Raw genomic sequence first — 26,264 nt, forward strand, 5'->3', positions numbered from 1 at the left:
CCAAAGACTCCTGTGAGTGATACGTAAGAGGGCAAGCTGGTTATCGTGGTTATTTTGGAAGCCATTCAGGAATGCAAGCTGAGCAGTTTAAACCCACCCTGTGCCTGGGTGGGAGTCCTGCCACGCACCCTGTGCCCTCCATGTGTTCCACATGTATTTATAAGCCTCATAAGTAGACGTGCAAGCACTGCCCCAGCCTCAGCCCTGTGCCCAGCTCTGTGCTGGCCCCCTGGAGGTGGTGGGGAAGAGGCAGATAGAGCCTTGAAGGCAGAGCAAGCCAGCATACTGCCACCTTCTGTCTCTGACCTTTAAGTCATTTCAGACCTCTGATACCTTCAATATTCCCACCTTTTGGAAAGAATGCCCATTTCACAGGTTTTCTCTAAGGATAAATAAGGTCCATTAGTAAAGAGCCCTATTTGTAGAGCCCTCACTACAGAGCAGGTTTATTAATTCACAGATGCTGTTATTAGCATCATGGACCTGCCTTCAAGAGGCCTGAAAGCTCTTTGGGAAGACAGGTCCAAGAGAGCAAAACTACCCCAAAATGAAGTAAGTACTAAACCGAGGGCCTCCTGACAAGATGTATTTGGAGAAGGGAGGCTATGGAGTAATCGAAAACTCCTCTGTCCAGTACAGTCACCAGTAGCCATGTATGGCCATCTACATGAATTCAAATTTAATAAAATGTAAAATACATATCCTCCTTGGCTCTTGCATTTCCAGTGCTCAGTACCTACATGTGATGCGTGGCCATTGTGTTGGACAGTGCAGATACAGAACATTTCCATCATCCTGGAAAGTTTTGTTGGACTTACACTCTGGAAGGAGAAAGAGGCTTGATCTGGTCTTTGAAGGTCTCCCTATCTCCTTTCCTTGCTTGATTTTTCTCCACAGCTCATACCACATTCTGAATTAGAGAATTTATTTGACATTTTGTTTTCTGTCACCCATCACTAGAATATAAGTTCCTTTAGGTAGAGACTTCTTTTTCTGTTTTGTTACCCGCTTTACCCCAGGGCCAGGAATGATGCCTGGCACACAGGAGAACCTCAATGAACAGCATCTATTGAATGAATGGAGCTCTTTCTCTGAGCGTCCTTCTCACTGTCCATTGCTACCTCTTAATTGTCTGGTGCCTGCACGTCCTAGGTGCTAGGATACACATGTGAACAAGACAGCATGCTTTCTCAGCAAGGACGGGGTGAATAAATTCATTGGTTTGGCTCACTTGGGGACAGGTTCTGGGCTTCCCTCTAGAAATCAGCTTAGGATTTCAGGATGCCTCTGTGGAAGACCTCTGGGAAGTTTTGCCTTTCTCTAAAAGTCCAGGCTCTGAGTAGAGCACCCAGGGAGCCTTGACCAGCTCCCCACCAGGGACTCAGCGATCCGCCCCACCAGGCTGCCCAATCCTGACCTGCTGCCCCTCTGCCCACAGCGCAAAGCCATCGAGCGGTTCTGCAGCGAGGTAAAGCGACTGTGCCATGCTGAGCGGAGGAAGGACTTTGTCTCCGAGGCCTACCTCCTGACCTTGGGCAAGTTCATCAACATGTTTGCAGTCTTGGACGAGCTGAAGAATATGAAGTGCAGTGTCAAGAACGACCACTCTGCCTACAAGAGGTCAGGGCTCCTGTCCCGCCCCCACCCCGCCTTCCTGGGCAGCCGGCCTGTGGGAAAGAGAAGACAGAGTCCTCCTAACAGGCTCAGAACCAAGCTAGCCACTCCACAGACACAGCAGGGTTGGGTCTGCCTCTGTTTTTGCAGCTTGAGGAATAAGATACAGAGCTAAGCTTTGGAGAACTGGGTCTTGGCAGGGTTTTCTATCTCGAGGTGGAATCAAATCCTCATTTACCCCACCAGTGGAGCAGCATTTTCTGGGTCCCATGCAGTCTGAGATTATATTTTGATTAATATAATCCTAAAATGGTCACAGGAGTCATTCTCTGCAACTACCAGAAAGCCAGTTCAAACTGCTCATGTGAAAGAAGAAACTGGGTTGGCTCCCAGAACAGAAAAGTCCTGGTCTACCTGATCCAGGTACTCAGGCGATGCTGTTGGTCTGGTTCCCTCTGCCTCTCAGCTCGGCTTTCCCCAGTGTCGGCTTCATTCTCAGGCTCGTGCCCTGTGTGGCCGCCAGGAGCGTCCCTCAAGTCAGCGTAGTTCCTAAGGAAGGAAAGGATGCAGCTCCTTGCAAATATTTTGCAAAAGCCCCAGGAAGGATTCTCCTTGCTCCAGCTTGGGTCCTGTGCTGATCCCTCCATCAGACACTATGTATGAGTGTGTTGGGGTGGTGCTGATGGGAGAGGTGCTCACCCTTGGGGTCAGTTGAGGGTCAATGTCAGCTCACAAGAAAGAAGGACTGAGAGTGGGGGAGGGGTCATTCCTGTCCAGAAATTTGTACACAGCCACCCCAAAGTGGGGGAGGGCAGGTGAAAGTAGCAAATACACCTGTGTTGCTTGAGGCTCAGAGAAGCTCCAAGGTGTCCATACATATCTCTTGGGAAGAGTTTGCTGTGTCATGATGAAGAGGGCCCCTGTCCTTGAACCACGTCCTCCTGGGGCTCCGAGTAACCGGAGAAAGCAGACAACAGACTGATCCTCACTGTTTTATCCTCCTGAGTGAACTGAAACCTGTCAGTACCCAGAAGACAGAGCCCCGTTCAGAAATGGCAATTTCACGGAGATTCCATAGACAGCTCATGGTACAGTGTCTTCCCCCCAAACTCTCCCCAGATTTGGTCAACTCCTGCCATCACTGTCCCAGCTGACATGGTCTGGGCACCAGCTGGGACCTTGCTGTGTCTTGTCCGTGTTCCACGGTCCCTGGTGACACGGGCTACACCACCTCCACCTCCAGGTCAGGCTGGAGAAGTCCCAGTGCCGCGGTTTCCTCCCTTCAAGGCCCGCTGTGTTCCCCACACCCATCATCCCTTCAGTCCCATCAGGTTAAACAGACTTTTGTTTTCTCCACAATGTTTAGAAACATTGAGATTTTCCTGTAAACAACATAATACCCAACAAAAACAGAACATTCCGCTGCTTGTGATTCTTCCCCATGACTTACTGTGTAGTTTTGCTGGAGATCACTGCGAGGCTCAGGATGCCCGTTTCACTAGGTCCTACCCCCTTGGGCTGGTTGATGGGATGCTAGCTACCCTTAAACTTGACTCGTCTTTGAACTTCAGTGCATTCTTGTTTCTTAATTTCAGGTACCCTTATTACAGGGGTGCAAACAGCTCCAAGTGAAATGACTCCAGAACAGGCTCTCCTTCGATGTTAGAGTCACTTGTGCCATTCAGAGCCCTGCAACTTTGGGGATAGTGTATCTGGGTTAGATGGGAGCAGGGCCAGGCTGGGTTAGGTGGGAGCTGAGGCCCGGCTTAGGCCGGCAATTCATGAGCATCCCTTTCTACACCATCCTGTCCAGGGCAGCTCAGTTCCTGAGGAAGATGGCTGACCCCCAGTCCATCCAGGAGTCGCAGAACCTGTCCATGTTCCTGGCCAACCACAACAGGATCACCCAGGTGATGGCAAACCTATGTCAGTCCTGACCTGGTGTCCTGGGATGCAAGCTAGAGCCTAGAGGTTGGGGGACCCACAGGCAGAGGAGCTCTGTCCAGATCATTCGTCCCCTCTGCTCTACTCAAGCTTTAAGCTGCAGATTTAAGTGTCCCTTCCCAACCACAGATAGCCCCTTCACCCTCTGCAGTTTGTTCTTAGAAGATCTTCTAGCCAGTGTTCTGCCCCGGTATAGGTTGGTATAGGTTGAGAGCTTGGGTTCTGAAGTTAGACTGCCTTGTTTTCTCATCTTGGACCCTCCATTGCCCTACTGTGAGGCCTTGGGCAAGGTCTCAGCCTCAGTTTCCCCATCTGTAAAATGGGGCTTTTAGGATTACAGTGAGAAATAAATGAGATAACGATAGCATGTAGAACTTAACAAAGAACATAAGAAGATGTGGTTATAGTTACCACCATGGCTTTGCCAGGATATTCCCACTCAATGGTGTGTCCTTTTGGAGAGAAGGGGCCTGGGATGGAGACCCCAGGTCTTCTTGTACAGGAAATGTCTTTGTACTGCTGAGTCCTGTACTGGGAGATGCCTGCTGGCCCATTTCTCCTCCACTGAGCTGGGTCTTCCCACTATCATCCTTGGAGACATTTGGGGCTCAGTCCACACACACCCTCAAAACTAAGCTGAAATGACCACAGGCTGATTACTATAAAGCTGAACTGCTTTCAGTTCAGCCAGAGAAAGCATTTCTAACCATGAGAACTGCCAGGAAGTACAGTGGAGACCCCTAAGGGGCAGACCCCTGCCCTGGGTGATGTGCGGCGGTTCTGACCAACTGCTGTAGACACTGAGGAGAGGTTGCAGGCTCCCCTCCACCTGGTGTGGTCAGCAAGGCCGTGCACTGCCCCAGGGCCCAGCAGTGAGCCATCCTGGATGCTGTAGGTGAGGAGGATGCAGGACAGGGGCTAACCAGAGGGGGCGCTGCTGTTTAGTGTCTCCACCAGCAACTGGAAGTGATCCCAGGCTACGAAGAGCTGCTGGCCGACATTGTCAACATCTGCGTGGATTACTACGAGAACAAGATGTATCTGACCCCCAGTGAGAAGCACATGCTCCTCAAGGTACAGCTCCCTCAGCCACACCCTCTCATCTCCTTATCTAAAATCATTTTTAAAAGTTATTTCTTCTTGCTTAAGCATGAGGGCAGATCTTACTATACAAAAGATTTTGTAACCAATTTTTTCCCTTTGATATGTTGTGTACACCTTTCTAGACAGCATTAAGGCTATGTCTACAATGTGACTTTTAATGGCTACCTAGTATTTCATTATATGGGGACATTGTCATTTAACAAATCCCCCATCATTTGGTATTTGCTAAAGTGCGTTGAAACTCTGTGGCACTTTGTGTCTATACTCTTGTTAAGTCAGACATCCTAGAGGAAAATTGCCAACCCAAGGGGAAGGCCAAATCTTATAGCTTTTACTATATTTTGCCAAAACAATCATGTTTGTTTCATCAGTTTACACGTTTCATTTTTAAATTATCAAGTGATGTTTATCATTGTAGAAATTCTGAACAGAAAAGCATAAAAAAATTGAATCTCTTATAATCTTTCCACCCAGAGATAACACTTTTAGCATTTTGATGTATATCTTTCTCTTTTTTTCTGTGCTGATATATTTTCAACATATGCAATTTAAATAAATTATGTATGTGTATTATTTATCCCATATCATTAAGTGCATTTGGAATAACATGCAGCCCTTAAATAATGTTGTATGGATGAGTTTTCATTTCTTTAGCCATTATTCTATCCTTAACTGCTTAGGTTACTTCTAACTTCTCTCTGAAAACAATAGCACTGAAATCAATAACGTTCTTCATATTCTTTATACACACTGCATCACCTCTTTTGTTTCTTTCTTCCCTTTCAAGTTTCCCCTGGTGACTTGACTTTTTCTTCCTCTCCATGTCGCCTCTTATTTCAAGAATACCAACCCTTTTGGTGTTCCCTTCTTTACATTTCCATAGCATCTCGAACAAGGTTGCAGGAGAGTGTGGCTTTATGACTCATTCATCCTGGCTTCCTCTGCACAGTCAGAAATTCAGAGAAGTCACCCAGAGTTCAGCAGCCTCTCTCACACCAGTGCTATGTCCAGGCAATTACCACAGCTCTGCCCAGAATTGTTGCTTCAGTAAACTAGGTTACTAAACCCCACTTCACCAAGCATCCTTATGTGCTGCTATCAGATTCTCAGGCTCTTCATTTCTCTTGCCTGCTTTTAATCCTCCCGCATCTCAGCGTTCCAGCCTTCTCCCTCTCAATTCTCAACCTGGCCTCTTGGAGTTTTGCTGTTTCCAAGCTCTCTGAAGTGTGTTAGTAAACTCAGATGCCAGCAGGGGGCGCCTTTCACCTTAAATGGAAAAGCCTGGCACACCCCCTGCAGAACCACAAGTACCCATCCTCTAGCCCAGTCCCTTAGGTGTCAGGCATGACGACTCCCCCCTCACATAGCAACTGCGAGCCGAGGAAGCTGCTTTCAACCTAGTTGTTCAGGCTCCCTCGGGCTTGCTGTACATTTGACAAAAGGAGCGAAGTAAGCCAACATGCAGGAAACTATTGGGTTGGCCAAAATGTTCGTGCTAGTTTTTCCATTACATTGTACAGAAAAACCCAAATGAACTTTTTGGCCAACCCAATATTATATGGACTGGAGTGTTTAGAATCAGCCTGTCAACCTGCCTATATAGGGCACCGTCAGCAAAAATGTGTTCTTTTTGTTAATGAAGTCACCAATGAGATTCCTTGGGAATCTTTGTTGTAGTTTCATTGGGGAAAGGGTGAATAGTTTGACATTCATTTACCATCTAGTGAGTATGCATCAAGTGCCCGCAGTGTTTGCCAGAGCCTGGGGATGCAACAGCAGCACCACGCAGTCTTTCTTGAGAAGGATCTAAATGCATATAGGTTGTTGTCAAATCCCGGTTCAGATCCTAGCTCTGCAGCTTACTATCTGTGTTATCTTGGCAAGCTGTCTAACCTCTCTGTGTCTCCAGTTCCTCATCTGTAGAATAAGGTTATCGTGTAGAATTTGACTCATAAGATGGTGAGAATTAAGGATAATGTCTCTAAACCCCTAAGCATGGACTCTGGCCCATGGCGAGGACTCAAGAAGTGGCCACCACAATAATAAATGAAAGAGTCCTCTGCTTGTCTTCACAGAAATCAAATTTCTGATTGAGATTAGTTCTACATGTCCTTCTTTGTGACAACACATGGGGTTTTGTCATAGAATATGTCACTACAGGGGGTGTGTGTGTGCACATGCACGCATCTGCTTTTTTTGGTATTTTGAAACTTTTCCAGTGGATGTGACTACCTTCCGTCTCTGCCTCTTCTCATGCTAGGTAATGGGTTTTGGTCTGTACCTGATGGATGGGAATGTCAGTAACATTTACAAACTGGATGCCAAGAAGAGAATCAACCTCAGCAAAATTGATAAGTTCTTTAAGGTCAGCACCTGGGGCTGGGGCTGGGCAAGGAGCCAGGGGGTGGTCTCTGGGGAAAGGAATGAAATTAGTCAGCAAAGAGTGGTGCTTATTGATTGAACTGTGGTTCTAAGGATCCCAAGAGGAGGAGGAGGATAGAGACAGGAGCCCCAGCTGCCTTGGGTAGAGGAATCCATGCTATTGAAGGTGTGTGCCCCAGTCTCAGGTGCCCCAGTCTCAGCCAGAAGGCTGTGTGATGCTTTCCACACACTGCTTTTACCCTTTCCTGAAACCCCTTGCCATCTAAAGAAAGGTGTGTCCCAGAAGACAGAGCCTGCTTTAATTTTCAGTATAAATCAGAGCTCACAATTGCAGGAGGATTAAAGAGTGGATGTTACATTGATTCACATTCACAAGCTCACAGACTCTCCTGGCCCACCAGAGGCCTACTCCGCACCCTGCCTCTGGGCAGAATGCCTTATGGGGTCCAGCCTGCTCTCAATCCATTCCAGTGCCTCAGAGATTTCATCTTCTGGCCCCAAATCTTTAACAACAAACCTTGAGGTTTGCTTTTGAGGTTTTTGCAAAGGGATTTTCTACTTTGGAAGTCAGTTCCATATCATCAGTGTATCCCAGCATCAGGCACCTCAGGTGTGGAGTAGAGCCTCTGAGATCAGACATGGGAAAACCAGGCTTAAATTAAAAGTGGATCCCTTTGAAGATGTGGCTGAGCCTGGGTCTCACTGACTCTTGGAAGTTAGTGGGGAAGTAAGTCACCCAAGGGGCTTCCCAGATCGTGTTAGTGGTAAAGAACTCGCCTGCCAATGCAGGAGACATAAGAGACGCTGATTTGATCCCTGGACAGGGACGATCCCCTGGAAGAGGGCATAGCAACCCACTCCAGTATTCTTGCTTGGAGAATCCCATGGACAGAGGAGCCTGGTGAGCTACAGTCCATGGGGTCGCAAAGAGTCAGACACAACTGAGTGACTTAGCATGCATGCACTAGTCACCAAAAGCATCCTAAGGCTTGGCTTGGCTTCTTTTTGAAGCTAGAACTTTCACTTTTCTCTAGGACTGCCCCAAATGAAAACTGGGCTTATCTGGGGGGAACTGGCAAAGTCCACTTCTGCCTTAAATCCACATGAATGAGATGGGAGTGGAATTGAAGACCACAATCTCACCTCGCACAGAACTGGTTTTTAGTCTTGCTGTGCCACTACATAGCTGGGTGACATTGGGAAAGTCACAGAGCTTCTCTGAAACTGAATTCTCTATCCTGAAAAATAGGAATGCTATGAGTGTCTACTTTATGGTGTTCCCTTGAGGCTTCAATGAGGGACATAGGTGTCAGAACCCTGGGTTATAATCCTGGCTCCTTGGCTTCTAGCCAGTCTAACTTTGTGAAAAAAAAAAAAAAAGCACTCTAGCTGAGTTGTCAAAGCTTCAATTTGTTCATCTTGTTAAATGGGAGTAATAGTAATACTGACCTCACTCATCTATTCTATGGATTGAGATAACTGTTCTCTGTTTTGCTTAATAGACTATTTTTTAGAGCAGTTTTAGGCTCATAGCAAAATTGAGCAGAAGGAACAGACGTTTCCCATATAACTCCTATCCTGACTCATACTCAACCTCCCCCATTATTACAACTCCCCAGCAGAGAGGGACATCTGTTTTAGTCCATAAATCTGCACTGTTAACACATCATTAGCACCCAAATCCCATAGTGCGCAGTAGGGATAATTCATGGCATTGTGCATTCTGTAAGTTTTGACAAATGTAAAATGACTCTATCTACCATTGTTGTTGTACTTTGTTGCTAAGTTGTGTCTGACTCTTTGTGACTCCGTGGACTGTAGCCCACCTGGCTCCACTATCCCTGGGATTCTCCAGGCAAGAATACTGGAGTGGGTTTCCATGCCCTCCTCCAGGGGATCTTCCCAACCCAGGGATGGAACCCAGATCTCCTGTGTCTCCTGCATTGGCAGGCGGTTTCTTTACTGCTGAGCCACCAGGGAAGCCCCTATATCTACCATTGTGGTATCATACAAAATAGTTTCACTGCCCTAAGAGTCCTCTGCTTTTGAAGGACTTAGCACTGCAGTGCCTCATGAATCAGAAGCAGACAGTGAATACCAGCCTCCCCAGCATTAGTCCTCCTCTTCGGATGGCAGTCGTCTGCCCTCTGGTGTTAGGTGTTCAAGGTTTCAGTCACCTTGTGGAGTTTCTCAAGAAGGTCACTCCCAGCCAGTGGAATTCAGGCACTCACATCTAGTCCAGAAACAGTGAGAAGCCTTTAATTCAAGGGAAATTAGAGCAGAGAAGACCCTGCCCTGGGAGGCAGGCCATCTGGTTCTCGTTCTTCACCTGTTCTGTAACCTCGGACAAGTCTCTTTGCCTCTCTGGGCTCAGATGCTGGAACATAGAGATGGTTGGCGGCAGAGGAGGACCTGTAGGCTGGCCAAGGCTCTTTGTGGTTCCAGGGTCCCATGGTAGCATCATCAGAGGCAGAACTAGAGGTCAGCCCGGAGGCACACATGGAGGCCTGGCTCTCCCAGTGGAAGGCAATGCCGGTCCCTCCCTCCGTGTCTCACAAGCTGTGTTTGCTTCCTTTGCAGCAGCTGCAGGTGGTGCCCCTTTTCGGCGACATGCAGATAGAGCTGGCCAGATACATTAAGACCAGTGCTCACTATGAAGAGAACAAGTCCAAGTGAGTGCCTGCCGTAATGTCTCTCGGCTCCCGCGAGGATGCCCAGCCCGGGCAGGGGGCCGAGGGGCCATTTCAGCCCCTCCCCTCTCCCCAGACCCTGGGCAGGTGGAGTCTGTCCATCACTGGCTCCTGACAGAGGGGAGCAGCGGATGGTGATCTGAGCCCTTTTGCACCCACCCTTTGCTGCCAGGGTTCAGAAGCGCTCAGAGCACAGCTCCGCCCCTTCTCTGTCCCCACGGTGGCCCATGCCACCTGCAGGGGGACAGCAGGAGTCCTCCTGCCCCTGAGCAGGGGGAGGAGTGCTGGCCCTCAGTGGTCAGATGGAGCGAGATGGCCTTGTTCTTTATCCCGCTGCTTCTCTCCTCAGGTCTTGTGTCCATGCAGTAAGTATGCCATGCAGGGTATGGTACCAACGGTTCCAGCTGTGAAGTGGGTCGATGGCCTCCTCCAAGGTTGTTTTATAAACCACCCTCTAGGTGATCTGTGCTAAGATCTGGAGTGTGAGCACCTCATGGAAGTTTGGAGAACACTGGGCTACAGGCTTGGCTACCCCTTTGATCTCTGGCCTTGAAAAGGAGGCTTCTTCTGCCTACTTTTCCAACAGAGGGGGACAAACCATGTCTTCATCAGGGATGAGGGTATTAAGGCCTTAAAAATACATAAATGCATAGTCCTTGAACTCCACCAGCTTTGAGCCACTGCAAATGAGTCTCACCAGGGACAGCTTCGTAACCCAGTGGCTGCTGGTATGTGAGGAGGTCTTCCAGGAAAAGCATGGAGTCCTGAATGCTGGCCTTATTTCCTGTGTGAATTCTTAGCCACCTGAAGTTGGTTGGAGTGGTGATGTGCTCAGGGTGGGGGTCAGAGGCTTGAGTGATGTGTGCCCAACCCTGCACAGGGAACTCAAAATAAAGGTCATGTGGAAGTATAGGCATGAGGAAGTGTCAGCATTCTCAGTATTCTCTGGAACACCCTTTCAGGGCTCCTTCTGAAATATTAAATTCTCCCTAAATGTGTATCTGCCTTGCTTGGTGCCCATGCTTATTCTGTCCACTGGGTCACCCAGCACCAGATGGCAGAGGACAGTGACCGGGGTTGTCTTTTGTTCTGTTGGCAAAGGAGAATGAAGACTCTCATTCATTCATTTCTTCCCCAATTTAAGATGTTTTCTCAAAGATCTCGTCTTTAAAAATTGAGGGGAGTGTTGAGAAAGAAGAGAGGGAGGGAGAAGATGAGGGCAAGGGACAGCAGTGCCTCTCAGGGTGGCTGCGGCTTCCTCTTGGTGAAGAGCTTCCCTGTTCCTGGCTCGCTGTTGAAAAACAGACACAACCCCTTTAGGTTTTTCCAGTCCCGCCCAAAGGCCTTTGTCAATACCAGCTTCACCCATAGGACATAGTGCTGCCAGGGTCAGTTGACAGATCTGGGAGGTCACCCACCTTGCTTTTTGTTAGCTTGGATTCCAGCCCTTTGTAGCCCTAGAGAGGCTGCAAGTCCCTCCCTGCTCATGTGACTGGTAAGTACTGTGGACACCTGTTACCTGGGAAAGTGTGGGATTGGGCCTTAGAAGAGGCCAGCCCCAAGTAGGAGAAGGAAAGTCTTTTCCATGCAGCCTGCAGTACCTATAATGGAATTTAGCAGGCACTGCTGCTGGTGGGTAGGACACCTCTTGGTTGCTCCCAGTGGAGCCAGTCACGTTAGCTGAGCACCAAGACTAACTAGTGGATGGAAGGAGCTTGCCCCTCCCAGGGCCAGGACCCACTCTGACCCCCTGATTTTCTGCCCAGGTGGACGTGCACCCAGAGCAGCATCAGCCCCCAGTACAATATCTGCGAGCAGATGGTTCAGATCCGCGATGACCACATCCGCTTCATCTCGGAACTTGCTCGCTACAGCAACAGTGAGGTGAGCTTGCTCTGGCTGGTGGGATGGAGGCTCATGTGGGACTAGGGTGAGAAAGGGTGAGGACCTCCAGAAAAGAAATGATCCTAGGGATCCTGGGGAGTGGATGAGTGAGGGAATACATTTGGATGCAGGAGGGCAGAATGGCCAAGAGCCAGACAGAGCTGGGATTGATTCTGGTTCTGTTTCTGACCTTCACAAGTTATTCAGCATCCCTGAGCCTCAGTTTCCTCATCTGCAAAATGGAGCTAAGAGTATCTGGAAAGGTTCCTTGAGAGGATTAAACAATATGATGTATGGAAAATGCATTGTACCTAGTAGGTAGTAACAGCCCAGTAATTGTTAGTCTGTACATGATCTAAACATCTCCATCCTGGGTGGCAAGAGAAACAAAGTTTTGGACAATCATGCTCATAACACCATCTAAATATTTTAAAACAATTATTTTTATAATTGTAAAAAGCCAGAAAATACAATTAGGAACAGAAGAAGGTCATAAAAATCTCCTGTGATCTCTCTAATTACATTTTTACTGGCACTGGATTTTCCTTTTCTTCTTGTTTTAAATAGGGAAACACGATTAGTGCACAAACATCGGAAAAAATACAGATAGACAAAAGAAGGGAAAATCAGTCACGTAAAATTCTACCATCCAGAACCTACTATTATTAACATTTGGAGGTATATATATATTATCCTTTGTGGCTTCACTGATAGCTCAGTTGGTAAAGCATCCTCCTGCAATGCAGGAGACCGCGGTTCGATTCCTGGGCCGGGAAGATCCTCTGGAGAAGGGATAGGCTACCCACTCCAGTATTCTTGGGCTTCCCTTGTGGCTTAGCTGGTAAAGAATACACCTGCAATGTCGGAGACCTGGGTTTGATCCCTGGATTGGGAAGATACCCTGGAAAAGGGAAAGGCTACCCACTCCAGTATTCTGGCCTGGAGAATTCCATAGACTGTATAGTCCATGGGATCACAAAGAGTTGGGCACAACTTAGCAACTTTCACTTTCACTTTCATATATCCTTCTAGATCTCTTTCGATGAAGACCTTGTAATGAATATATATGTTGGTTTAATAAATACAGATCTCCTGATTTCAATCCCTGTTTACCTTTTGAAGCTCCAGGATGACTTGACACTACTCCATTTATGCTCACTGCCTCCACCATGTGGCTAGTAGCTGTAATTACTCTTTCCGAAACCCAAAGTAGGGAAATGTCTGATCAAAAGGGGGCAACACATCTGAAATGAGAGCAAATGCAAGCAGTATGGTCATTAGATGAGTGGCCCACATTCTTAGCAGGGCTCCTGGTGGACATGGACCAGGGTCAAGCCCAAACCTTTGGCTTTCTTAACTGTATATGCCAATGAAATGAGCATAAGCTAAGCTATGGGAATAATTTAAAGTGCTAGGGACCCCATTCAATTCTTGTCCAGTTTTGGTGTGATCTAAGAATGAGTATGGCTCAAAGATATTTTTAAAATTATACACACTATATGTGTATATATACAGATCATTCTCGGTATTCACAACAGTTATATTCTATAAAGTGGCCATCAACACTGAATCAGCAACGAATCGCTCCTCCAGAAAATACAGGGTTAGGTTTCTGTGAGCCTCTGGTCACAGCGTTTCTGTCAGCTGATTTTTAATATATAGCCTTGTTTTACATGCATTTCTGTTTAAAGTCACCTTACGTAATATATATTGTTGGTTTGTTAACATTAAATCACACCCAACAGCACTATAATTCATGCCTGAACAAAGTTTATCTAAAACACCTATTTTCAGGACTTCCCTGGTGGTCCAGTGGCTAAGACTCCACACTCCCAATGCAGAGGGCCTGAGTTCAATCCCTGATCAAGGAACTAGATCCCACATACCGCAACTAAGAGTTTACATGCCACAGCCAAGACCTGGTGAAGCCAAACAAATAAATAAATATTTAAAAAATAAAATACATATTTTCTCCATAAAGCGCATCATAGCCTCCTTTCTTATAGAGGCATAGACAGAGAGTCAGCACTGTGTTTAGGGGCCATTTTAAATAGTGAAATCACCAGTAAAAAGTATAAGAAAGTGGAAACTGGGGCATTAAGTAGATCAGGAAAGAGACACTATTTATATTTACAGTATGAGCTGAAACAAGAGGGCAGAGAGTTGTGTTGTTCAGCCTCAGCTGGGAACATGATTCATATGTTTTTACCACTCTGCACACATCTGCAAATGACCATGAAAGCACTGCAAGGATTGATCTTGAGGTTGTAAATAAATTTTAGTAAATAGGGAAATTCACAAATTCAGAACCCACTAATAATGAGGATTGGCTCAATATGCATATGTATACACACACATATATACACATGTCTGTGCATATGCACATGCATACATGCATTTTATATTTCACTGTGGAGTATATTACATGTTCAAATAGATGTTTGTCTTCACCAGTGCTTTTCAGTCAATGAGTCATTTGTAATTGGTTGTGAAGTCAACTAAGTGATCTCTAATTAGCATTTTGGTATGAAACAATGGGCAATCAGAGGAGGTCTCAAGTATTAAGCATAAAGTTTCTTCGTGGAAAATGTTATTTCATGTCTGTATTGAGTACCTCAGTCAGTATATAGTATATACTTCCTGCTGTAAATCACAGACCCAAAAGTCTGAAAAGCCACTGCTCTGCAATTGACTGGGGTCGTTGTGAGTGGGGCTCTGGCATCATACCACCTGAGTTTGAACCCTCAGTCATTTGCAAGCCAAGTGACCAACAAGGGACTTGTCTGAGCTTCAGTATATCGGTCAGTTCGTGGGGGGATCAGTGAAATACAATGGAAAAGTGCCAGGTTCGTTGGCAGTGAAGGTGATGGGCAATGTTCCTCAGGTGGTGACGGGCTCTGGGCTGGACAGCCAGAAGTCGGACGAGGAGTACCGTGAGCTCTTTGACCTGGCCCTGCGGGGCCTGCAGCTCTTGTCCAAGTGGAGCGCCCACGTCATGGAGGTGGTAGGTGTCCCAGGGAAGAGGGTCAGCCCCTCCCCAGCCCCCTCCACTCTGACTTCTGGCCTTTTGAAATCTGCCTGCCCCTGCCTCTCTCCAATACTTTTAAAGAGGTTTATTGAGAGAGAATTCACACACTACACCATTCACCAATTTAAAATATAAATCCATTAATTTTTAGTATATTTCCAGTGCTATGCAGCTGCAGTCAAATTTAGAACAAGCTAACCCTCACCTGGTACAATCACCCCCTGTTCCCTGCCTCTACAGCCTTAAGCCGTCTCCTTCTGTCTCTGTAGATTTCCCTATTTTTGGATGTTTCCTATAAATAGAATCGTATCATGCATGGTTATTTGTGTCTGGCTTCAGCTGCACGTTATCAAGATCCATCCATTGTAGACAGATCAACACTTCATTTCCTTTCTTGACTGAGTGTTGCTGTCTTGTGTGGACTCTCCCGGTTTAGTTGACCCGTTCACCCACTGATGGACGTGGGGTCTCTCCTCTCTCCCCAGTACTCCTGGAAGCTGGTTCACCCCACAGACAAGTTCTGCAACAAGGACTGCCCGGGCACGGCCGAGGAGTACGAGCGAGCCACGCGCTACAACTACACCAGTGAAGAGAAGTTCGCCTTCGTCGAGGTGGGTGCTGACTCCCTGTGTCTCCTTGTCCCCCACTCGCTACGTTGCTGCTCAGTGTTGGCCATGGGGCTTCCTGGAGGGGTGCTGGGCCGGGCGGCAGCCCTGGTCCTCATGTGCATGCACCCGCTCGCCCCCTCCTCCCACCCGAGTTCATCTCTGTCCCACCTTGTTATTCAGAAACGGTGAGAAACTCATTCTGGTCTTAAAAAATCCCAAACAAAGTGTCACTCCATTGGAAACAGCAGAAGAGACAGACACATGGCCAGACGAGACATGAGAAATGCCCAGACTGATGAGAGGTCAGGGAACTACAGATTGAAGCTAAGATACAGTGTTGATCAGTCAGGATGGAACAGATCTAGAAGATTGGCGATGTCCATTTCTGGTTAAAGTGGGATATAGATCTTCTCAGATACTTTGAGTGGCCAGTATGCACTTTACAGGCTTTCTCTGAGGGCAATCTGATCATCTGTATTCAGATTTTTAACGTGCATATCATTTGCCCAGAAGTTCTTCTGGGGAATATATCTCAGAAATAAGCCAACTGTGCCAATCAATACATATGTACACATTTATCACCGTATTGTTTATAATGCCATAATATGTGAAACAGCTGAAATGTCCTACAATATGGATTAGATAAAGTAAATGAAGGTGCAGCTGTATCACTAAATATGATGCAGCCACTAAAATGGATGTACTGATATGAAAAGATATACACAGAGTATTGTTAAGTTTAAAAAAACAGGTTAAAGAGCAGCATGTAAAATGATGCCATTTCTGCTCAAATGAATGTACTTTTGCACATTTGCTCAAAATGGAAGGACATAAGTGTGTGTATTTATATATACCAAACCATTAACAGTCATTTCTGGAGACAGGATTCTTACTTCCTACCTTAGTCTATGTGATTTTTGGTTTTTTGATTACTGAAAGATATTCTATGGGAGTAAGAGGGCACATTCATACTGGGCTGTGAGTGACAGCTACTGTTTTCGTTGTTTCAACTTTTTGACTATTATGAATAACGCTGATGCATACATTCGTGTACAAGTACTTGTGTTGAAATATGTTTCATTTTCTCGGATCTATACCTAGAAGCAGAATTACTGTATCATGTGGTAACTCTTTGTTTAAAAATTTGAGAAAATGCCAAACTGTTTTCCAAAGCAGCTAGATCATTTTACATTTTCACCAGCAGTATGTGGGAGTTGTAATTTATATTGGATTTGATCCCTGGATATGTAAGTCATATCCATGTCATCACTTACTGTCTTTTTTTAAAAATAAATTTGTTCTTTGAACCAAAGAACCTGAACTTTTAAAGAATTTTTTATAATTTTATTTCTATATTTATTTTTGGCCGTGCTGAGTCTTCATCAGGGCTTCCCTGGTAGCTCAGCTGGTTAAGAATCACCTGCAATGCAGAAGACCCCAGTTTGATTCTTGGGTCAGGAAGATCCCCTGGAGAAGGGACAGGCTATCCACTCCAGTATTCTTGGGCTTCCCTGGTGTCTTCATCACTGCAAGGGCTTTTCTCGAGTAGCAGCAATCGAGGGCTATGCACTAGTTGTGGTACACAGACTTCTCATTGCATTGCTTCTCTTGCTGTGGAGCACGGGCTCTAGGGCAGGAGGGCTTCAGTAGCTGTGGCTCATAGGCTCAGTAGCTGCAGTTCTTAGGCTCTCAAGCACAGGCTCAATAGTTTGGGGACATAGGCTTAGTTGCTCCTCAGTATGTGGGATCTTCCCAGGCCAGGGATCAAACCTGTGTCTCCTACATTGGCAGGCAGATTCTTTACAACTGAGTTACCAGGGAAGCCCCACTTAACTGTCTGTTTTATTTTAGCTATCCTAACTGGTGTGAAGTCATGTCTCATTGTGGTTGTGATTCACATATCCTTAATAACTAATGATATTGAGCATCTTTCCATGTGCTTATTGGCCATCTATATAGCTTCTTTGGAGAACTATTTGTTCAGATTCTTTGCCCATTTTTGTTTGGGTTATTTGTCTTTTTATGTTTGAGACATAGGAGTTTTTATATATTCTGTATCAGAAAAGCCTATTAATCCACCATGATTTCTAGGAAAACAGGGCCTGTTTTCCAAAATGCAACCAGATATCTGAGCCAAAATGAAAAAGAGGAAAAAAATTTATGTTGCATCTTGTTTTCCAGAAATGCTATATGTAAAATTATATCAATATTCAAGCATCCCCCCCAAAAAAGAGCCTTTATATATTCTGGATACAAGCCGCTTATCAGACATATAATTTGAGAAAAAAATTTCCTCCATTCCATGGATTGTCTTTTTACTTTCTAGTTGGAATCTTTTGAAGTACAAACGGAGAAGTACAAAAGCTTTTTTTTTTTTTTTTTACGGAGTTCAATTTATTTTTTCTTTTGTCACTTATGCTTTTGGTGTCAGATTTAAGAAACCATTGCCTAATCCAAGATTGCAAAGATTTACTCCTATTTTTCTTCTGAGATTTTTATAGGTTCAATTCTTACATTTAGGTCTCTGATTCATTTTGAGTTAATTTTTGTATATTGTGTGAGTAGGGGTCCAACTTCATTCTTTGCATGTGGATGTCCAGTTGTCCAAGCACCAGTTGTTGGAAAGAGTATTCTTTCTCCATTGGATTGTCTTGGTGCCCTTGTCAAAGTCAAGTGACTATAAATGTATGGGATTATTGCTGGGCTTTCAATTCTCTTCCATTTTTATATATATACATATATATATATGCCAATTGCTCAGTCATGTGTGACTCTTTTGTGACCCCCATGGACTGTAGCCTGCCAGGCTCCTCTGTCCATGGGACTCTTCAGGCAAGAGTACTGGAGTGTGTTGCCATTCCGTCTCCCGGGAATCTTCCCGATCCAGGGATTGAACCCAGGTCTCCTGCGTTGCAGGCCTATTCTTTACCATCCGAGCCATCAGGGAAGCCCATATATGCCAATACCACACCATTTTGATTAGTATAGTTTTGTTGTAAGTTTTGAAATCAAGAATTGTGAGTCTAACTTTATTCTTACTTTTTCCTCTGTAGAACTTTGTGGTCTCATCTCTTTATCACTATTTTTCTAAAGTTTCACTGTGAGGCATCGTGATGAGGTCCTTTTGTATTCATTGTTTGGGACTATGGCCTATTTAGAGCCATTGCTGTGTGGAAATACATGTTCTGTAGATCTGGGAAATTTTCTTGAATTTTAATTTTGGTAATTTCCTCCTCTGTTTTCTCTGTCCTGTCTTTCTGGGTTTTCTATCTGGCAGATGTTGGACACCCAGGATTTAGTGTCTAGTTTTCGATCTTTTCTTTCTTATTGCACATCACTTATTTTTGTTCTGCTTTATGGGATATTTCCTTAAATTCAGTTTTCAATTCTGTTAGTATTTTTTATTTTGCCTATAATATTTTTAATGTTCAAAAGCTCCATCTTGATGTGTGAATATTCCTTTTTTTTTTAATTGTATCCTGCTCTTATGTCATGAATGTGCTATCACTATGAGGAGATCATTGTTTTTTTAATCAGCTTTATTGATATATAATTTACATTCAATAAACTGCACCCATTTAAAGTTTATAATTCAAAAAGTTTTGACAGTTGTTCACACACTTGTGAAACCACAAACACAAGATACAGACTATTTCAATCTCACTTTAAGACTTCTTATGCCATTTGCAATCCATCCTTCTCTCTGTCCTTGGCCCTAGTCATATTTTTTGTCACCATAGATTTGTTTGCATTTTCTAGAATTTTATATACCTGGAATTATACAGAATGTATTTTGTGTGTGTGGCTTTTTTTTACTCAGTGTAATAATTTTGAGATTCATTCACATTGTTTTCTGTATCAGTAGTTTGTGCCTTTTCATTGCTGAGTATTTTTCCATTGTGTGGCTATTCTATAATTTTTGTATCTATTCAACTGTTGATAAACATTGGACCATTTTCAGCTTTGGGTCAGTGTAACTAAAATTGCTTTAAATATTTGAGTGTAAGTCTTTGTATGGACATAGGTTTTCATTTCTCTTGAAATGGTCATATTGGAGGTATACGTTTAACTTTTTAAGAAACTGCTGAACAGTTTCCTGAAGCAAGTGTACCATTTTATATAAAATTTATATAAAATGCAAATATTTTTTCTAATTGCTGACTTTGCATTTTCATCTTCTTAGGATTGCCTTTTAAAGAGCAACTCTCTTTAATTTTGACAAAGCCCGACTTAACTATCATTCCATGGTTTGTAATTTTTTGTGTTCCAGCTAAGAAATCTCTGCCTAGCCCAGAGTTGCAAAGATTTTCCCTTGGGTCTAACAGATCTGCATACGCTTCTGTGTTTGGAATTATTCTGAAACATCTTGTCCTTCCTTTGTCTCTATTCTCTAGTTTCATTGCCAGTCAGAAGTCTAGATTCTTTTATGACCTCACAGTCCTTTAGAGCTTTTCTCTCTTTATTTCTGCTCTATAAAGGTCCTCTTCAGCAAAACCATTGCTGTTGGTTCTAGCGTAACTCCTTCCCTTCTGAGCATTTCTCCTGCCGCAAATGTTCTGTTTCTTCCTTTGCACTTTAAAGAAAGATAAAGTCTTGGCATCAAAGCTCATTCATTCATGTATTCATTACATTTTCAACAGAATTCTCTTGAGGGCCACGAGGGACCCCAACCCTGGGATGGGGCTTACACAGTCTGCGGAGCCTCACCCCTGCAGTGCTTACAGTCTGGTGCAGAGGGAGGAAATCAAATACATCAGGATGGGTGTGGCAAGTGTGGCAGTTGTCAGGAGGCTCCTTTGGCAAGGCTTCCCCTTCTGAATTCTGAGCCAGTCTAGAAGTTAGCACTTGAGGCTGATGGGGGCCGAAGGCTCAGGTTTGGTAAAGCTGGACTAGAGATCGTGGCTTTACTCAAGGCCGCACCGAGCTTCCTGTTCCTCCCCCATCCTGTGAAACTTCCCACTGAGAAACAGGCAGAGCAGCTGCATAAATATCCACATCCCTTCCTTGGGCAGGGACGAGGATGATTACTGCAAGGACAGGACAGGCACCCAGAGAGGAGGACATGCCCCACAGGCAGATAGATCCCAAGTGAGCGGCAAGGTCACAGTGATGATATACACATTACAGTCACCTGACTCTCCACCTCCGCAGACAGATCAGTGAGTTAGGGGGCTAATGAGGAGGCATTTGGAAGGGTAGAAGCCTTTGCCCACAAGATTTCTACAGGAATCCTACTGTATGGATTCAAGAAGCAACTGGCCAAATTATTTCAAAAGCTGAAGTTGTGGAAATTCCATAGAAAATGTTATGGTTAAAAAAAAAGAGTTCTATTTGATATTGTCTGTGGATACGTGGTATGTGGAGAGGCCTCTAAAAGTCAGAATGATGCTGAAACATGGTCCATGGACTGGCTGCCAATTGTCACTAGTCAGCAGCGAGACCGGGAGCTGGTGCCAGTATAAAAATTCACTGATGGTGAAGCACATGCCGTGTGGCTGACGTCTTCGCTTTGTAACAGGACTTTCTTGAGAGGGGAGCAGAGTGCTGACTTCTGTTCTGGTACATGCTTCCACCCAGCCGTGAGCTGGCACTCTGAGCGTTGCTGGCTGGCTTCGTGCTTCTGGAAGTCTCCGCCAGCACCCTCCCTGAGACATGCCGAGGGTACCGGGTAAGCGGGTGTGCTGAGGCCAGTGAGCTGACCTTGATCTGTGCCTGGCCAGGTGATCGCCATGATCAAAGGTCTGCAGGTACTCATGGGCAGGATGGAGAGCGTCTTCAACCAGGCCATCAGGAACACCATCTACGCGGCCCTGCAGGACTTTGCCCAGGTGACCCTGCGTGAGCCCCTCAGGCAGGCGGTGCGGAAGAAGAAGAACGTCCTCATCAGGTGGGTCTTCAGATGGCCTTTTTTAGGGCCATGTCCAAAATCAGGGCTGCTGGGTGCAGGCCATGGAGGTTGTTCCCGGCTCAGTCAGCTTCCAGGAAAGTGTCTGAACACACAGACCCTTCCAGTGAGTTCCAGCAAGTTCTAGGAGGCTCTTTTAGGAGATTGGACATTTGGGATAATTTATATCCCTATCTCTAAGTTTGAAGCCCATATCCACACTGTCTAGCTGTGTGAACTTGGTTACTTAACCTCCTCTGAACCTCCATTTCCTTCATTTGTAAAATGTGGGTAAGAATGATACCTACTCAATAGGCTTTTGGGATAATGCAATGAGAGAATTCATGTATAAACCTAAGCACACCACAGCATGGAGGGAGTATGCAACACATATAAGCTATTATTAAAGTTTTAAATATGCAGAGATTGAAATGGAACTAATGAAACTGTTCTATAAGCAAAAAGAATAGCCATCCTGCTTCACTCAGCTTCTCTCCCACTGTATGGGCTCTGAGCCGAGTTCTCAGACAGCCGGTGGGCATCAGGATCGCTGGGGCGCTTGTGAAATACCTACTTCCAGACTGCACCTCCAATCTATGAAGCCAGCATCCCTGGGGGAGGGGCCCTGGGGTGAGCACGGTTCACAGGCATGTCAGGAGCTCTAAGGCACGTGAACCTGGACACTGTGGACTCTAGATCCAAGCTTGCAGCACCTCCTTCTGATGGTCTGAATCCTGGTTCTTCCTTCCCCAGTGTTCTACAGGCAATTCGGAAAACCATCTGTGACTGGGAGGGGGGCCGTGAGCCCCCCAATGACCCGTGCTTGAAAGGGGAGAAGGACCCCAAGGGTGGATTTGACATCAAGGTGCCACGGCGAGCCGTGGGCCCCTCCAGCACACAGGTAAGCGGCTCCAGGCACAGGCCAGTCTGCTGACTCAAAGGCCAGCCAGGCTACTGTAGGTCATCCTGGCTGGACCGTGGGGCTGTGGGCTCGGGAGTCCTCAGGCAGAAGGGGCAGGGCCAAACAGCTGTTCTCGTCTTATTTTGTGTTGTTTTGATGTAACAGGGAGGACCACTGCATAAGATTCAGGAGACCTGGATTCTAGTCCTACATACCTGTGTGACCTCGGGCACGTTATACTGTCTCTTTGTGCCTCAGTTATCTAATCTGGCAAAAGTGGGTAATACCAAAACTGGCTCTCCTAGCCCAGTGAAGTCCAGGTTCCAAAGTATAGAGGTGTTTAACGTGGAACCTGTATGCATCTCTCTTGTCCTTTTTTAGTGAACGCTGACCTCCCCTCTTCCTTCCCCTGTAGTGACGTCCTAGCTTAGAAATTCCCAGGTTTCTGCCTCTGACTTGCTGTGTGTTCTTGGGCAAGTGCCTTGACCTCTCTGAGCTCTGGTTATCTTCTCTGTTAAATGAAAACTTTGTATAAGATCATGTTACTGACTAAACATCCCTTTTGTTATTCCTTGAACACACCCAAAATCACAAATTGAAAGTCTTTGACCCCTTAGAGAAAGTCTAATGATCAGAGATACTCAGAATTGTTAACCAGAGCTCTTTGAACAAGAGGTTGTCTGTGACTTATCCAAAGTAGTTGTAATATTATAGGGGAAAAAAACGAACCTAGGAACCTTAGTTAAATCCTTGCCACCTACTTAAGAATAAATAATTCCTGGTAGGATTTTGAGGTACTGAAAAAAGGCTAATGGACCCATTATAGCTTTTAAAAGTCTTACATGGCCCACAAGCCCCAGGCTGGGAGCTCTTGCTTCACAAAACCCTTATGTCTTATCCCTGAAGTCCTGAGTCCTTGAATCACCTGAGATGAGCCATCTAAGGCCCACCCCGACCCTTTTCACTGTGTGTATGTCTGTGTCTGGGTACAGGGATGGGGCAGGGAGGTGGGACCAGGGTGAGCTGGGATCTCAGCATGTCATTGCAGCTTCTCTCATCCAACAGGCCCCTCGCACTTATCTTGCCTGCTTGAGAGAGGTGAAACTTCTCAAGGAAGCTTCTACAAGCAGTTCTGTGTAAATGTCAGGGGCCAGAGACCTTTCCAGTCCAGAATGGCCTGGAGGAGCTGAACAGGGCTTCTGGCTGTTTCTTCTGGGCAAGGCAAAAGAGAGAATGGAAAAGGAGGAGAGAGGGGGCCAAGAGGCAGAAAATAAGAGAGCAATGGGGGACAGGGAGGGAGAAAGGAGTGCTTGTGTAATGTGAGACGGAGCGTCACCAACAGGCCCCTATCAATGCTCCCAGGTTCTGGTAGCGTGGCGAGAACACACGTGGACTCCTGGATGCTCAGCTTGGAATAGCCTTTAGAAACACACTAGTCCCAAACTAGTTCCTCCCCCCATTTTGCAGATGGGGAAACTGAGGTCCAGAGAGGGAACGTGACTTGTCCAAGTCACAAGGTGAGTCTAGGTGGAGGTGGGACGAGAACCAGGTCTCCTGACTCCCACCCCGGGGCTCTGTCAGGGCCCTGGGAGCACAGTAGACGTGGCATCTAGCAGAGCTGGGAGGTGACTGTTCCAGTGAATTAAATGATCTGCTTAATAAAAGTAGGTGGGGAAAGCGTTTCCCCCTCTTGGATTTCAAATAGTTAGAATCCGATACAAATCGGTCAGCGTCTGCACAGATCGGATTAAAGAATCTTTTCTTGGAGGATTCCAAAGGGCATCATTAGAACAGGGCCTGTTGAGTCTTAGGGATGGTCAGCTGTGCCCACCGACAGGGTTGCAGAGGGTGGACTATCTGATGACCCACAGCTCCACAGTTCCTTTACCACAAAGGAGGGTGCTGTGCCAGGGGTGGCGTGCCGCTCCTCTCTGTGGCCACGCTGCCCAGCCCAGCCCAGGCCAGGCACTTGGTGGGTGAGGTCCTAGAGAAGACCAGAGGATGGACGTGGTGGCAGAGGGAGGTTGGAGTGTCTCAGAGGTGGTCGGCAGGTGGCCTCTAGCAGTCGTGGCGGCTTTCCCACCGTATACAATACCTCTTGCTTTTCTCTCTCTCTCTCTCTCTCTCTTCTCTCTCCCTCTTCCCTGTCTCTCCTGCCCTCCCATTCCCTCCTCCTCTCTCCCATCTGTGTCTTAGGCCTGCCAGTGGTCCCCGCGGGCTTTGTTTCACCCCACTGGTGGCACACAGGGCCGAAGAGGCTGCCGATCCTTGGTATAACACCGCCTGGCTGGGTTGGTTGGGTACACTTCTCCAGGAGGCAGCAGGAATGGACTAGCCTGGCTCCTCACAGCCCTTTCCAGCCCTAAGATTCAAAGACACATGGTGTGGAAAGATCTAGATTAGCCCTTGCACCCTTTGCACTTAAGGCCCTCTGTAAGCAGGAGTTAATTGTCTAGTAGGCTTCCTGTAAGTACTGACCTTCACCTGCTTTCCATCCAGCACTTCGGCTGTGCCATGCTGCTGGCGCCCCCAGAGGGCACAGCCCCGCCGTCCCTTGGTAATGAGGATTGGAAACTTGAGGTGGTGGGGGGCTCGCTCTGATCCTACCTCGTTTCACAGTTCCTCCGAATGTTAGAACTGAAAGGGACTGGTTGGAGAAAGCATCTGGTACAACCTCCTCATGTTGGCAGATAAGAAAACTGAGGCCCAGAGTGGGACTTTGTGCCCAAGGTCACACAGCAAGTCAGTGGCAGTGCATAGCCCTGAACCTCCGGCTTTTGACTGTGAGTCCAGTGCTCTACCCCTGGTGCCACCATGGCTGTCCAGTAGAGCAGGGAGTGACTCCAGGGTGACGTGGAATGAGGTTCTCCTCTGATGCCCACGCCCTGGTCAAGCAGAGCAGGCAAGAACCTGGGCCTTGAAAGACCTGGTAACCACAAGATGCCCCCGGCCCCAGGCAGAGCATCCTTCAGGGCTGGCCTGTCTCCTTCTTGAAGGTTATACATGCTAAGTTTACTTCTCCAACCCTAAACTGGTGCTTCCTTAAGACAGTGCTTATTAAGGGCAGATATCTACAGAAAAATAAAAAAAAGACTAGCAATACAACACAAAGCAACCTTTTCCCCTGGATGCAGGGCCAGCCCCTGACCTTCCTGTCTTCCTTTCTTTTTCAAGTTGTACATGGTGCGGACCATGCTTGAATCGCTCATCGCTGACAAAAGCGGTTCCAAAAAGACCCTGCGGAGCAGCCTGGACGGACCCATCGTCCTGGCCATCGAAGACTTCCACAAGCAGTCCTTCTTCTTCACGCACCTGCTCAACATCAGCGGTGAGCGTCCTGTCGGGGTGGGGAGGGGAAGGGCTCCCAGGAACCAGAGCAGCTCAGGCTGTCAGGCCAGAAGTTGCAGACATGGGATCATCGACCCAAAGGGGCATGTTTTGCCACCAAAGATAAAAGGCACACTTTCCAGCGAATTCTGGGAAAGGCCAGGTTCAGTCCAGCTCTTGTGAGTCAGTTGAATTTAGGAGATATTTGTGGCCAATTTTTTGTGAAGTCTTTAGTAAAGGGGGATCACAAACAGGTGACACACACAGATGCACCTAGGGACCAGGTCAGCTTTTTCTTTTTAAGCAGCATCTCTGAACTGATTTAGTGCCCATTGCTTCTAGCAAAGGGGGCTCCCAGGCTGCACCCCATCCTGGGTTCCCCCCTCCACCTCTCCAGTGGGTGGGATGCATGTGCAGATGGGATGAGGGGAAGGGAGAGTAGCATCCAAGGGTCCTGAGAGGGTGATGTGTCTGTTGGTATTGCAAAGGGTGATTTAGGTAGAGAGCACTCTTTGCTGCTGTTCAGTCACTCAGTCATGTCCAACTCGTTACGATGCCATGAACTGCAGCATGCCAGGCTTCCCTGTCCTTCACTATCTCCTGCAGTTTGTTCAAATCATGTCCATTGAATCGGTGGTGCCATCCAATCATCTTGTCCTCTGTCACCCCTTTCTCCTCCTGCCTTCAATCTTTCCCTGCATCAGGATCTTTTCCAATGTGGCAGTTCTTCACATCAAGTGGACAAAGTATTGGAGTTTCAGCTTCAGCATCAGTCCTTCCAGTGAATATTCAGGGTTGATTTCCTTTTGGATTGACTGGTTTGATGTCCTTGCAGTCCAAGGGACTCTCAAGAGAGTAGTCTAGGAAGGGACTTTGAGGCCTCTGAGCAGTAAGGAAT

General features: G+C 46.5%; 1 protein-coding gene across 9 annotated transcripts in view; it reads left to right on the top strand.

The window, feature by feature from the left end:
• Positions 1-26,264, top strand: part of CYFIP2 (cytoplasmic FMR1 interacting protein 2) — a 129,534-nt gene that overhangs the window by 30,496 nt on the left and 72,774 nt on the right. For 5 of the 9 annotated variants that reach the window (XM_081500465.1, XM_081500461.1, XM_081500464.1 and 2 more), the window contains 11 exons: positions 1,439-1,620; positions 3,428-3,524; positions 4,504-4,632; positions 6,923-7,027; positions 9,625-9,716; positions 11,501-11,618; positions 14,503-14,622; positions 15,132-15,257; positions 20,975-21,141; positions 21,892-22,039; positions 25,214-25,367. In XM_081500465.1, coding sequence (XP_081356591.1) covers positions 1,439-1,620; positions 3,428-3,524; positions 4,504-4,632; positions 6,923-7,027; positions 9,625-9,716; positions 11,501-11,618; positions 14,503-14,622; positions 15,132-15,257; positions 20,975-21,141; positions 21,892-22,039; positions 25,214-25,367 — 1,438 coding nt within the window. Of the gene's footprint in view, positions 1-1,438; positions 1,621-3,427; positions 3,525-4,503; positions 4,633-6,922; positions 7,028-9,624; positions 9,717-11,500; positions 11,619-14,502; positions 14,623-15,131; positions 15,258-20,974; positions 21,142-21,891; positions 22,040-24,235; positions 24,311-25,213; positions 25,368-26,264 lie in introns of all 9 variants that reach the window. The other 4 variants (XM_081500463.1, XM_081500466.1, XM_081500462.1 and 1 more) reach the window with 2 other exon arrangements.

This window comes from Giraffa tippelskirchi, chromosome 6 (assembly GCF_054371585.1).
Source record: "Giraffa tippelskirchi isolate mGirTip1 chromosome 6, T2T-mGirTip1v1.2.pri, whole genome shotgun sequence".
Classification (NCBI taxonomy): Eukaryota; Metazoa; Chordata; class Mammalia; order Artiodactyla; family Giraffidae; genus Giraffa; species Giraffa tippelskirchi.